Raw genomic sequence first — 14,247 nt, forward strand, 5'->3', positions numbered from 1 at the left:
CGCGGGGGTGCTGGAGCCTATCCCAGCTGTCTTCGGGCGAGAGGCGGGGTACACCCTGGACTGGTCGCCAGCCAATCACAGGGCACATATAGACAAACAACCATTCACACTCACATTCATACCTATGGACAATTTGGAGTCGCCAATTAACCTAGCATGTTTTTGGAATGTGGGAGGAAACCAGAGTAATGTGGGAGGAAACCGGAGTACCCGGAGAAAAAGAACATGCAAACTCCACACAGATGGCCGAGGGTGGAATTGAACCCTGGTCTCCTAGCTGTGAGGTCTGCGCGCTAACCACTAGACCGCCGTGCCGCCAGGTACATTATTAAAAAAAATACAATTAAAAAAAAAACCTTAAACTGTATTATGGAAAGCAGGATTGTAAAAGTACCAGATGGAGGGGTAGGATTTAATAAGCTTTGCTTCTTCCTACTCCTTTTGGACATGTGGAACTGTGAACTGATTATGTGATGCATTCAATTGTAATCTGATGCATGTTCAAATGAAAACATTACCAACTATGGAAATTTCCAGACCATAGAGGGCACCAGTACAGTATGGAAGTCACGCCCACTAAATTTAAATTACACAGAATTACTTTTTAAACTTTTGATTGAAAATCTGAACCATGCGTGTGGCTAGTAGCCAACTATAAAAGTAATTTATGGCCATCCTCCTCTTCCTCCTCCTCCTCTTCCTCCTGGGAACTAAAACCACTCACAAGTATTGACAGCAATCACAACTGAATTTAATTGTATAATTCCTTTGTGACACACTTTGTTAGCCTCTCTCGCTATGTTTGTATTATTTTTGTCTCAAGCCATTAAGCTTGAGCTAAAATTCTTTCCAGACCTGTTGGTGATAGTGGGTAGTTGGGGGTCCACGTATTCCAAACATATTGCTGATAATTCTACATTTGATCAAACTTACTTAAGCTCTGTTGGAGATCGCTGCATAACACTACAAAACATGATATAAGCTCCTACTTCACTCGTCTACATCCCTTCCTTCTGAAGCTGCACTTTAAAAATGCATTTTAAAAATGCTTTTTTAGGCATACTTTTCGGGTCGTAGTGTGCCAAAGAAAAGAAAAGTGACATTAGACATTATATAATGCTCATAAAAGGCAAAACGATATTGTCTGCATGCTGACCATCATCAAGGATGTTATCCTCTGAAATGGACGGTGATAATTTAGTAGCCTAGTGGTCTCATTGATACTTCTTCCTCCCAATAAGGCTATCTCTCCCTCCCATTGCACAATAGCCTGGGCCAGTGTGTCCTCCATGTGTACGGTGTGATTAAAGTAGGTCTTCATTTCAGTGTCCATAGACCAAGGACTACTGCAATTTATGATTATGCATGTTAGATTTGTGTTTACTGTGAATGGAAGAAGACCACTTCATCCTCACGAGGGTCGCAAAGGTGGGGAACACCCTGGACTGGTCGCCAGCCAATCACAGGGCACATATGGACAAACAACCATTCACACTCACATTCATACCTATGGACAATTTGGAGTCACCAATTAACCTAGCATGTTTTTGGAATGTGGGAGGAAACCCACACATGCACGGGGAGAACATGCAAATTCCACACAGAGATGGGCGAGGGTGGAATTGAATTCGGGGTCTCCTAGCTGTGAGGCCTGCGCGCTAACCACTCGTCCGCCGTGCAGCCCGACTGGGGAAACAGATCTGTCCAAATCTATTTCCCTGATACTATTTTGGGAAAATTAATTCTGTATGAATCCCACCACATTTTTTGACAGGGAGATTCCACTTGTGATTACCTGCTGGGGTATTTCAGGTGTTTCTGACAGGTCAACCTCCCATTCGTTTGTATTTAGAATCATGTTTTTCCCCATTGGAAATAATGGTAATACAGTATAAACTGTACATCTGATTTTAGGACTTCCATACCAACATATGGAGTTTGACTTTACATAACAGTGGTCATCCCGTGCAGTCCAGCTTTGCACACAACCCAGGCTCAATCCCATGAACACAGATCTCCTCTAAATGAGTGTCAGCTAAAAGTAGGTGTCGTGTTGTGAGGTTTACTTTACATACTATGCAATTTCAAAATAGCATATACTGGTTCGTAGAGTATATATGAATAAATAGCAACCATATTTTGCATTCTTAATGAAACTATGAAATGACGACAGTGCACTTCAGAATAGTAATATTACAATTTAAGCCTCTGAAGCCTATTTTTGCCAACCAGGCAGTTCTTAGAGTTTACTGACAGGATTTTATTCCCCTCTCATCACTTTCCACGTCACTCAGCTGGCGTGTGATGACTCATGATAATGCCCTCTCATTTCATGCGTGGGTAAGAACAAAAACACCCAGGGAAAAGCTCTTTAAACCGCCCCCCTTCTCATTGATTCCCGTTGCCTTTCAAGTGTCTTAATATGCTGACCTAAGAGCATGCGTGTCAACACACTCATTTCCTGTTCCCCCCCCCTGTTTTCTGTTCAAATCTCAGCATTTTGTGTCCTTCAAGGTAATATTCTCAAGTCACCTTCAACTTTATCCTTGTGTTGAGGGACAGACGAATCTGGACTAGATTGCGTACCCAAGACTGACGAACAAAGCCATTTACCACCTCTCTAGTTTCATATTTAGCAATGAAAAACCAGCAGTGTGTGGATTTACAGTTAGATATGCTGTCAAAGTTGGCGCTAAACGCTCTGAATGCAAAAAAGGGATCATGCAAAAATTGGTGAGTCGGTGTGCAGCAACAACATAAGCACCGGAAAGCTTATTGTTCTAAACATCCCCAATCTGCTGTGTTTTGACATCTGATCACAGCTGACCCGACAATACCCTCGGCACGCCGTATGCAATTCGCGGTCGGTATTCTATGCAAAGCCGGTTGAGGGAGAAAAAAAAACTCCCTGCGCAGGATTTCTTCAGCGCTATTGAAAACAGTTAATCCTCTGTGGATGGATATGTAAATATGACCAAGTGTGGATGAGCATTGCTGGAACACTCTTGGTTGTTGAGGATAAACCAATATGATTTTTTTTGTTTGTTTGTTGTGAGGAATGGAAAGAAAGAGAGAGCGACGCGAGAAACAGGTTCTGTCATTCAAGGATATAAAACCTCCTGATCCCTTTAGTTAATGCATACAAACAACATGCATGTCATTCTGCAGACCAGAATATGCACCTCCAGTCCTGCATTCAACCGGCACTCTAAATAGAAGCTATTTTCTTATTATTACGAGGGATCAAACTGATCTTCGAAGTAGTCAACTCGTCTACCTGAAATCCAGTAGTGGATTGGAAAGATCCGGACACTATGGAAATTTGGAAAGCAAATAAACTCACTAAATTTAGCCGTTTCAGTTACACTATATGACCAAGAGTATTTGCTCACCCATCCAAATGATCAGAATCAGGTATCCTAATGACTTGGCCTGGCCACGGGTATATAAAATCAATATTTGTTGAACGGTACATTTGGGACTGCATTGTGCCGAGTGTGAAATTCATGGCGTGGGGTTATTTTTCCAGGAGTTGGGATTGGCTCCTTAGTTCCAATGAAAGGAACTTTGAATGCTCCAGGATACCAAAACATTTTGGACAAGTCCATGCTCCCAACCTTGCGGGAACAGTTTGGAGCGGCCCCTTCCTCTTCCAACATGACTATGCACCAGGGCACAAAGCAAGGTCCATGAAGACATGGATGACATAGTCTGGTATGGATGAACTTCACTGGCCTGACCTGAACCTGATAGAAATGAATTAGAGCGGAGACTTAGAGCCAGACCTTCTCCACCAACATCAGTGTGTGACCTCACTAATGTGCTTTTGGAAGAACGGTCAATAATTCCTATAACCACACTTCTCATCCTTGTGGACAGCATTCCCAGCAGAGTTGAAGCCGTAATAGCTGCAAAAGTTGGACCGACATCATACTGAAACCTATGGGTTAGGAATGGGATGGCACTTAAGTTCATATGTGAGTCACAGCAAGTGAAGCAAATACTTTGTCATATAGTGTATGTTGAAGCTCAATTGCAATTGCTCCCAAAATAAAAGGTCAGAAACACTTAAGAGTTGGGCCATCAAACAAATATTCTAGACCCGAAGACAGGATTTTTTTTTCCCTACAAAAAAGTCTGAAAAAGATTGGTCGTTTGTTTGGTCATTTGTGATCCAGAGATTTATACATGCAAACAAACTAACAAGTTCTCCTCAAGAGAGTCAGAGATTTTCTTCCTGTCACTTATACCTAAAATTAAAAGGGGTTTCAAAGGTTGTCCAAGTTGTCAAACAATAAAGGCGGATGATGGGTCTGTATTCATTGACAAGCTAGTGCACTTGATCTGATACATCTGTAGGTTAAATAAAAGGCAGGTCCAGTAGCTTTGAAGTTGGTAATCCATAACAAGATGGTGTTTGGAGCTGGTACGGGATCATGTCTACCAAGATTGAAGTGCAAACGGAACGCTCGTTGTGATGCAGTTACAGATTTGTTTGTTTTGATAAACGTTTCCACAATGAAAGCACGATGCTCACCAGTCCAATTCATGGCAGCAACTGAAAAAGAAACAAAAAACAATGGCATTATAATGAAACAAAGCAAAATTCCATTATATGAAAAAAATTGATGTACTTTTCGAAAATATAAACACTTTTTTGTTTCTTTACTTTATTTGCCTTTTCTTTAACCTACTAATGTGTCAGATCATTTTGCCTGACCCTGTATATTCAGTCATCGTCACATTGACAGAAGCCCCAGAATCCCTGGTAATGATGATTTTGCAATTTTTTGTCATGGATTTCGTCTTTTTGTGTTTGTCTTATACAGGGTTTCTTATATTTGGGTTATTACGGTATATAAACTTTTTGTATTCCAATTGTGTGTGTGTATGTGGGACTAAACAAAGCCATCAGGACTTCATCCGCCAGCCCAATTATACGTACGTCAAAGCTTTTGCTTGTTTATTGTAAAGTGATTTCCCACTGTACCACCAGCTAGATTGAAAACAGGAATTGGATTCTTCGGGATGTGTGGAGACTGAATTTTGTGGAGCTATTGTCATTAAAATGATGGTTGAAGCTAAATCCGGTGAAGGCACTGCAATGATCTTATGAAATCCCTTTGTACAAGTAATATACTTAATGTTCCTATTCTATCTCCGCTAATCCTTGTCAGGGTTTTCAATCAGTACTTCATTTTTTATCAAAAATTTCTGTATGGAAGTTTTTTCAACGTGCACATCTTACTCCTAAATCCTAACCTTTTTTTTTGATAATCACGTCTTGTCCACTTGTGTAATAAACTGTCCACAAGGAGGGTAGTTAGAGAGCAGCAGGGCTTTGCAGACCCTAAGCCTTGGCCTGATCCTCCAACAAGGACTCTAAGCCATCTGGCCAGATGAGAGCATCTCTCTCTCTCTTGCGCTTTCTCTCAGCCTTCCGACTCTTGATCAGGATTCAACCCTGTGCTTACAATTTACTGTGTTCTCTGTGAAGGGCTGCCAGGGAGGCTCTGGTGCTTATAGATAGTGACCTCGCCTGCGGGCCCGCCCGCTGCCCCCCCCTCTCAAAGTCGAATTCAAGACCTCGCTTTCCCCCTGCATCTTTTACAGTGCAGGGGTCAGACGGACAAGAACATCTGAAATTATTCATTTTCAAAAATATGCATCATATTTTCGTTACTATAGGCCAGGGATGGGCAAACCTTTTGACTTGTGGGCCGCATTGAGTTAACAAACTTGTGCGGAGGGCCATAACATATATTTAGCACACACGATTTTATGCTTATAACTCTAACAGTCCGCCTTGAATTATTTGTCTTTTTTTTTTTTTAATTGGACATCCGACTGGTATGTTAAAAGTTTAAATACTTAAAAGCAACTGGTGGGCCGGATTTCAACGCTTAGTGGGCCGCATGTGGCCCCCGGGCCATAGTTTGCCCACCCCTGCTATTAGCACAACCAAAAAAAAAGGCAACAGAAGCAAAACAGTGAGTTTAGTTTAACTTTATTCTATTTTATCAATACACTTGCTGTATTTTGAATTAATCTCTTCCCACAAATTCATGCTAGCATGCTATGCTAGGTTGATTTTCGTTTAAATGCAGATCCAGTAGCTCTGAAGTTGGTAACCCATAACAAGATGGTGTTTGGAGCTGGTACGAGATCATGTCTACCAAGATCGAAGTGTAAACGGAACGCTCGTTGTGTTGCAGTTCCAGATTTGTTTGTTTTGATAAACGTTTCCACAATGAAAGCGCAATGCTCATCAGTCCAGTTCATGGCAACTGGCGGGCCGGATTTAAACGCTTAGTGGGCCGCATGTGGCCCCCGGGCCGTAGTTTGCCCACCCCTGCTATTGGCACAACCAAAAAAAAGGCAACAGAAGCAAAACAGTGAGTTTAATTTAACTTTATTCAATTTTATCAATACACTCGCTGTATTTTTAATTCTAGCATGCTATGCTAGCATGTATGCTAGCATGCTGTGAAAAAACAGCATAGACCAGCATACGTTATGACCAGCATACCAGCACGAAAACACAAGATATGCTGGTCATGCTCGTAGATGGTCTCCAGACCAATAGGAGCTGGTCTTCAGACTAGCTACCAGGACGAAAACGCAACATATGCTGGTCACACTGGTAGCTGGTTTATGCTGTTTTGTTCAGCAGGAACAGGGATCCTGAACGCTTCATAATCATTCAACAAATGGTCGATGACTTATAGACAATTAGTTGCTACAGTATGTTCCATCGGTGCCCCTGGAATGACGTTTTGCTTGATGTCGGCCATGTTTTTCAACCAATCTTGCTCAAATTCAGTCCTCAAAAGTTGTGTACCAAATTTGGTGGCGATTCAACCCCAACAGCCTTTTGTTCAAGTCAGTTTGACCTCTGGGGTTTAGCACCAGCAACCATGCATTCTAGTGTTTTTACATGTATTTGCATCCTTTACATTTGCCAGTGTTCTCCTCCTCTACGACATCCGCGGTGAAAGTGTGAGCCCATGTAAGAGCTTTAAACCTGCAGAGTCAGCACATAGTGACTGACAGGCAGCTACATAATATTACAAGTCTATTATTCAACATAGCCGTGGGAACCTAGCCCTGTTTTTGAAATCCAACTTGTGTTGACAACTTATCTTAATCATTTTTCAGGCAGACCCGTGAGCAGGAAACACCTCCGGACTTCTTCTACTTCTCTGACTTTGAAAGGCACAACGCGGAGATTGCCGCTTTTCACTTGGACAGGTGAGTTTGGCAACACACACATTTGTGTGTGTGTGTGTGTGTAGTAGTGTGCAGTAGTAATAGTATTGGATAACTTTATTTCCTTAGCGCTTTTCAAAACACAATGACACTATTGGCGCAACTTGGCTCGCCCCATTACATTCCAATATCCTCGTGAGGATAAGCGGTAGAAAATGAATGAATGAATACAACATTTGGCAAACAAGTTGGTTGGTTATTATTTAAAAATTGCATGTAAATTGATGTAAATAGAATATTAATTCCCGAATTTAACTATTTATAGTATGATGACATCATGCAAGATGTTTACAGTGAATTAGCACTAAATACTTGAAAACCGAGGTACCATTACTTCTAGCGTTTTTAGCTCTAAATGTAGGTAATCCTATATTCAAATACATAGACACACACACAGTTTCTCCTTTGTCAACATTGCCCAACATGACGGTGCAGATTGCAGCTCCACAACAATGGCGTCCCCTGTAAGCTTAGGTTTCATCAACTTGGCTGCTCGGATCAACACGTCAATCTCGCTTGTGTGTGTGTGTATGTGTGTGTATTTCTGCTCCCACGAGGCTTAGTCTCAAACGGGTCACTGGGAAGACTAAAGAGAGAGAGCGTTCTTACGTAAAAAGCACATTGAAAGGATACAGACGTGGCAGTTATGAATTGCTGCTGTGGGATGCCCTCTACATTGTTGTTTGGAGAACTGGTTGGACAAAAACGTGGATGCAAGTTGTTGGCGTTCAACACATATACACTACATTTAACATTGATTACAATCATCACTTCCTATTTATCTTCCCTCTAGGATCCTTGACTTCCGAAGAGTTCCCCCAGTGGCAGGGCGGCTGCTCAACATGACTCGGGAGATACGAGACGTGACACGCGACAAAAAGCTCTGGAGGACATTCTTCATCTCGCCAGGTAGAAACATCAGGAATGGGGATGGTTCCTCTTGTTGTTGTTTTCTGATTGTACGACACAATGTCCTTCCACAGCCAACAACGTCTGCTTCTACGGCGAATGTTCCTACTACTGCTCCACTGAGCACGCTCTGTGCGGTAAACCCGACCAGATCGAAGGCTCCCTCGCTGCCTTTCTGCCCGACCTCAACTTGGCCAAACGGAAGACGTGGAGAAACCCATGGAGACGCTCCTACCACAAACGCAAGAAGGCAGAGTGAGAAGCACAGTCAATACATACAGCTCTGCTGTTCATCGATTAGTTATTGATCTATTGTTTGCCGTTCATGCGTCCAGGTGGGAGGTTGATCCAGATTACTGTGACGAGGTGAAGCAGACACCTCCATATGACCGTGGCACTCGACTGCTAGATGTCATGGACATGACCATATTTGACTTCCTCATGGGTAGGAGCCTACACCTGTAACTCTTGTTTTGCAACCTGTGTTGCCTATGATTGAAATGAATGGGATTATTAATGTGTTCGCTCCTCCTGCCAATTATTAATGAAAACCACCACCTTACATCATGCAAATGAATAGAAGGACTCAAAATCAACTACAAAGTCAAAGCCCACGCACTAATAAACGAGCACATCCACATGCATAATATAGACATGTCATATTATGAATGTGATTGCTCCTGCCACCAGTTATTAATGGTAACTCCAAACTTGCATAACAGAAGTAAACGGAAAAACTAGAAATAATCAACAAATAGTCAACAAGTCTTCCTACGTCCTGAGGCAGCAAAACAACCCCAGATCATCACACTACCTCCACCATATTTTACTGTTGGTATGATGTTCTTCAACTTTTGTCTCGTCAGACCACAGAGTATTTTCCCAAAGGTCATCTATATGTTTTCTGGAAAAATTGAGATCAGTCTTTTTTGTTCAGCTGTGGTTTTGGTCTTGGAACTCTACCGTTTTTGCCTAGTCTCTTTCTTATGGTGGAGTCGTGAACGCTGACCTTAACTGAGGCAAGTGAGGCCTGCAGTTCATTGGATGTTGTGTTGTTGTGGGGTCTTTTGTGACCTCTTGGATAAGTCGTTGCTGCGCTCTTGGGGGATTTTTGGTATGGCCGGCCGCTTTACCACTGTTCCATGTTTTCGTCACTTGTGCATAATGACTCTCACTGTGGTTTGCTTGAGTCCCAAAGCTTTACAAATGGCTTTATGACCTTTTCCAGACTGACAGATCTCAATTAATCTCAGTTAAATTATGTTTTAACCTGGGAGCAACCACTTTTTCGCACAGGGCCATGTAGGTTTGAATGTGCTTCCTCCCTCAGTAATGAATAGTTTCATTTAAACACTGTTGCTGTGTTGTCATTCATTCATTCATTTTCTTCCGCTTATCTTCACGAGGGTTGCGGGGGTGCTGGAGCCTCTCCCAGCTGTCTTCGGGCGAGAGGCGGGGTACACCCTGGACTGGTCGCCAGCCAATCACAGGGCACAAATAGACAAACAACCATTCACACTCACATTCATACCTATGGACAATTTGGAGTCGCCAATTAACCTAGCATGTTTTTGGAATGTGGGAGGAAAACGGAGTCCCCGGAGAAAACACACGCATGAACGGGGAAAACATGCAAACTCCACACAGAGATGCCCGAGAGTGGAATTGAACTCATGTCGCCTAGCTGTGTGGCCTGCGCGCTAACCACTCGTCCGCCATGCAGCCTTGCTGTGTTGTCACTGACTAATATTTAAATTTGGTTGATGATGTAAAACATTGAAGTACATTTTGTACATATGTAGGCTACACAGGTCTATAAGCCGCATGTGTCCATGTTGTAACATGCAATGTTTACACAGAACACCGCACTATAAACCATGCAATCCTGCGTGCTGTGTTTCCAGACGTGAGACACTTTTTAGTCATCCTGCCAGTTGTTAATGATAACCACCACCTTGCATAATAAAAGGAAGAAGATTCAGAGTAATTCACAAAGTCAAAGCTCATAGTACTGTAGTGTAGTGTACTTGATCATACACAAACACATTCACGTAGTACACAGTAGATATATCATACAATCAATGCAATCGCTCCTTCAATTTATTTATATACTGTATTCATTCTTTGAATGATGAAGTGAATAAAGTGTAAATGTTGTGTAGTGCAGTGTGAATGTGACCTTGTGAACTCGTGCAGGTGTGACCTTTGATGTCCATTACCTTCTCCAGGTAACATGGATCGCCATCATTACGAGACGTTTGAGAAGTTTGGAAATGACACCTTCATTATTCACCTTGACAACGGAAGAGGGTAATGTGAACGCTTCTTAAAATGGGAATAAAAATTAATGCCGAGCTTTGGTTTGTTGCAGAATAAGATAATAGTATGAGAACAGCTATATATTTTGTTATTTGGTGTCACAACACACTCGGTTCACAAGACGAGATGATACATGAGACTACGAGAACGAGACGAGACGAAATTTTGATTTTAAAACTACAATGAAAAAATATATGACAATGTATGGCAATCTACTCATTTAATTTCTACTACTTTACACTCTTTGGCACTGTGGGTGTATGCCACTGACTAACAAATGGGCTCACTCCATTCATGTCGTTGTTCTATGCAATTAACCTGTTATGGTGCTGAAACCAATGCACAGAGTGAACCCTCTCCCTACCTATTTGGAGACAGAAAAATGTGATGAATTCATTTATTTATTATTGTCCGACCTAGTGAACCATGAGACTTTTTTTTCCGGAATGAGATATCTTGTGGCACGAGATCTTGTGACACCCTAATGAGTATGGAACAAAAACATTTTGATTGCTACTGTCTATACAGTATATGCATATATACAGTATACCCATATATGCAATCCTGGGGGCCCGATTCACTTGATTATGGGTGAGTTCATGGACGGATTAGCAACAAAATGACTATGTTGTGATGTGTACAGTCCCTAATGGCCACAATTGCATTGTATTTGGTGTTCTTGCAGCATTACCGAACACTCACAGTCAATACAATATGTAGCCTTATGAAGTACATGTATGTATTATTATGTGTAATATCTGTATCTATGTATATCACCATGCAGGTTTGGAAAACACTCACATGATGAGATGTCCATCCTGGTGCCTCTCAGTCAGTGTTGCAGGTCAGAAGACGATACTTTTCTTTAATATGAACTTTTTTTTTTCTTGTTATTCACTATATGAACAAAAGTTTTGGGACAGCCGGCCACAATAGGAATTAACTAGAAAAATGAGACGGTTTATATAAAGTCAAAAGGCACCAAAGAACCCACACAAAAATTGATGACACTGCGGCTCAGCTAGCAAATACTGCTATTGTTTACAAGAACATTTGGCGTGAACATTTCCACAGCCGGAGTCAGCTTGGGTGGCACTTGGATCAGGACCAGAGCCGGCCTTAGTCTTGTTAGATTACACCATTTTTTCATGACTTTATTCTTGTAATATTGTTCCTGTTTTTTTCCATTTCTGCAGTTTTGTTTTTTTTAGTTTTCTTTCTTTCTTTATGTTGCGAACAAAAAAAAAACAACCATGGACAACAAATGGCCCCTTGACCAGACTTTGCACTCCCCGATGTATAGTATCTGTATATGGTACCAATGTACTGTATCTTGTCTTTACATGATAAAAAAAAATGCTCTGTTTCTAGGGTGAGGAAGTCTACCTATCTCCGTCTCCAGCTGCTGTCGAAAGAAGAGTACCAGCTGAGCTCTCTGATGGAGGAGTCTCTCCTCCAGGACCGCCTGTCCCCGATCCTCATCCAGCCTCACCTTCAGGCCATGGATCGCCGACTGGGCCTGGTGCTGCAGGTTCTGGCCGACTGCATGGCGAAAGAAGGCTACACCAGCGTGGTGGAGGAAGACCTGGAAGGCGAATCCAGTACCCACAGGGGCTCCGATCACAGGTAGTGAGCGAGGGGCAAAGTCAACAGGAACAAAGTGATGTGTGGGGGACAGCTGGGATGAATCCCAATTTTCATATCACGCTGAATTCAGTGAATTCCGAGACTGTAAACACCCATGCCTCTGTGGAAGTGTGTTTATATAAGACACAGATCTACGCATTTACAGCCAGACTTTGACATTTTGTGTTGCAGAAGAGATAAAAGAGACGTCATAAATGTTTGATTATATCAGTACATAGCAAATGCACAGCGGGGCGGCTCAGAAAATAAGCTTTTATCAGTACACGCGCATTTATGGGAAATGTTGTGTGATGTTCTTAAATGTACTAAATTAATTCATGTTGGGAAAAACTTCAATGTTTTATCCCAACTTTAGGAACTAGTGTCTATTCCCACTTTACACCAAATACCGTAAATGCTCTCATTATAGCCGGGGACTTCCATTTTCTGGTATTTCTGGAATTCATTTTTCGACTTAATAATGATTTGGAGTGCATGAGAAAGTGGCATTGAAACCAATGTTGTAAGACGTTAGCGGCAAACTGCTCAGCCAGCATTAAAACCGCTGATGAGTTCATTGTAAAAAAAAAAAAAAAACTGCAACACGCATGCTTTCACACCAACAGCCAACATTTTATAGCGTATGCAGAGGTACATAAAGCTGCTTGTATGTACTTCAAATACATACTGTCATCCTGTTGAGTTCGTGAACACCTTTTAATGCTAATTAGAGACCCCAGTTGTTGTTTTGCAACTATAGAGCAGCATTGGAGGTTTATTAAATAGAGGCATTAATTGGAGCATTTACGGTATAAATAATATGGTACCACTTACAGTATACTTACAGTTGTACTGCTGAAACATTACTTGACGTTGCCTTATTAGTACATACAGTCTATGTCCCCTACTATTCAAATGTTATTTCACTTTAAATGAACCAAAAATACTCCCAACGGGAAAGCAGTCATACAGTATGAGCTTTATTATTTGCACTTGAAATCCATTCCATACAAAAAAAATGAGTATTTATTAGTCAGTCACTAAGATGGATGCTGTTTTTATTTTATTTTGTGTTGTTTTTACATCTAAATTTCAAAGTGTTGCATTTTAAGAGTCACGGCTGACGTGTGCAATGCCAGTGATGAGTACTTGAATGCTAAGGAGGGATGCTAGTCAAAGAAATACAATTAAAGGGACATACCGTAACACATGGTAGGTCCCGCTAACGGGGGCTGATGTTTTATTAGATTTTTATTGTAGTGTAAATACAGAGAAGTACTTTGTTGACCTAACAAGCAGCACGCCACAGTGATTTGCTTGTTTTCCCGCTATTGCATTGTTACTGTGAAGATCTGTTTACTGAAGTGTGCAATCCAAATAAAAAGAGAGGGGAAACCACCCTGTTGCCTAGAGGGTGTGTTTGTTTCTTCTTGTTTTTGAGGGACAAACAGGTAAGTGAGTGTATGACGACCGCACTGAGACATTTGACATCAACCTCAAGCACAGCAAATTTGATGCACAATGATGTTGGGTCACCCGAGTTAGCGGCATAGAAAGTGGATGGATGGATGTTTGGTCACCTTTTTTAGCGACATTATTGTTTTTAGACTGGATCCTATTAGATTGTGTCAAGTCTACCTAGTTTTTACGTAGCACAAAAAGCTTATTCTACATCAGGGGTGAACAAACTATGGCTCGGGGGCCACATCTAGCCTGCCAAGTGTTTGAATACGGCCCGCCTGTTCTTTCCAAAGTATTTACTTTAAACTCAACATACAACCTGCCATCATGGCTTGAGCCAACCTTTTGATGGTAGCTGTTTTATCACTTTCGTTATTTGATGTGGTCTGCTGTTTACAAAGGGACACACACACACACTTTTACAGATATAGTACTTCCGGGTGGACTGTTATTAAATATATAGTTTCCCCCCCCCCCCCCCCTGAATTTTATTAACGCAATGCAGCCTGCAAGTCAAAACATTTTCCCACCCCTGTTCTACATCCTGGAAATGATCATCATTTTTTCTTGGAAACCCCAGAATGAACTCTGATTTTTCAGAAATAGTTTAATAAATAGTTAAACTATTATACTATTACTACTATAATAAATATAGTTTCATAT

At 41.5% G+C, this 14,247-nt stretch overlaps 1 protein-coding gene across 1 annotated transcript in view; it reads left to right on the top strand.

The window, feature by feature from the left end:
* The window catches only part of fam20ca (FAM20C golgi associated secretory pathway kinase a), a 37,564-nt gene extending 23,527 nt beyond the window's left edge, over window positions 1–14,037 (top strand). The window contains exons 4-10 of the mRNA XM_058049022.1: window positions 7,159–7,251; window positions 8,063–8,178; window positions 8,253–8,433; window positions 8,514–8,623; window positions 10,407–10,488; window positions 11,282–11,341; window positions 11,869–14,037. Coding sequence (XP_057905005.1) covers window positions 7,159–7,251; window positions 8,063–8,178; window positions 8,253–8,433; window positions 8,514–8,623; window positions 10,407–10,488; window positions 11,282–11,341; window positions 11,869–12,127 — 901 coding nt within the window. The 3' untranslated portion in view covers window positions 12,128–14,037. The remainder of the gene's footprint in view (window positions 1–7,158; window positions 7,252–8,062; window positions 8,179–8,252; window positions 8,434–8,513; window positions 8,624–10,406; window positions 10,489–11,281; window positions 11,342–11,868) is intronic.
* The last annotated feature ends 210 nt before the right edge of the window (window positions 14,038–14,247 follow it).

Source organism: Doryrhamphus excisus, chromosome 15 (assembly GCF_030265055.1).
Source record: "Doryrhamphus excisus isolate RoL2022-K1 chromosome 15, RoL_Dexc_1.0, whole genome shotgun sequence".
Taxonomy (NCBI): domain Eukaryota; kingdom Metazoa; phylum Chordata; class Actinopteri; order Syngnathiformes; family Syngnathidae; genus Doryrhamphus; species Doryrhamphus excisus.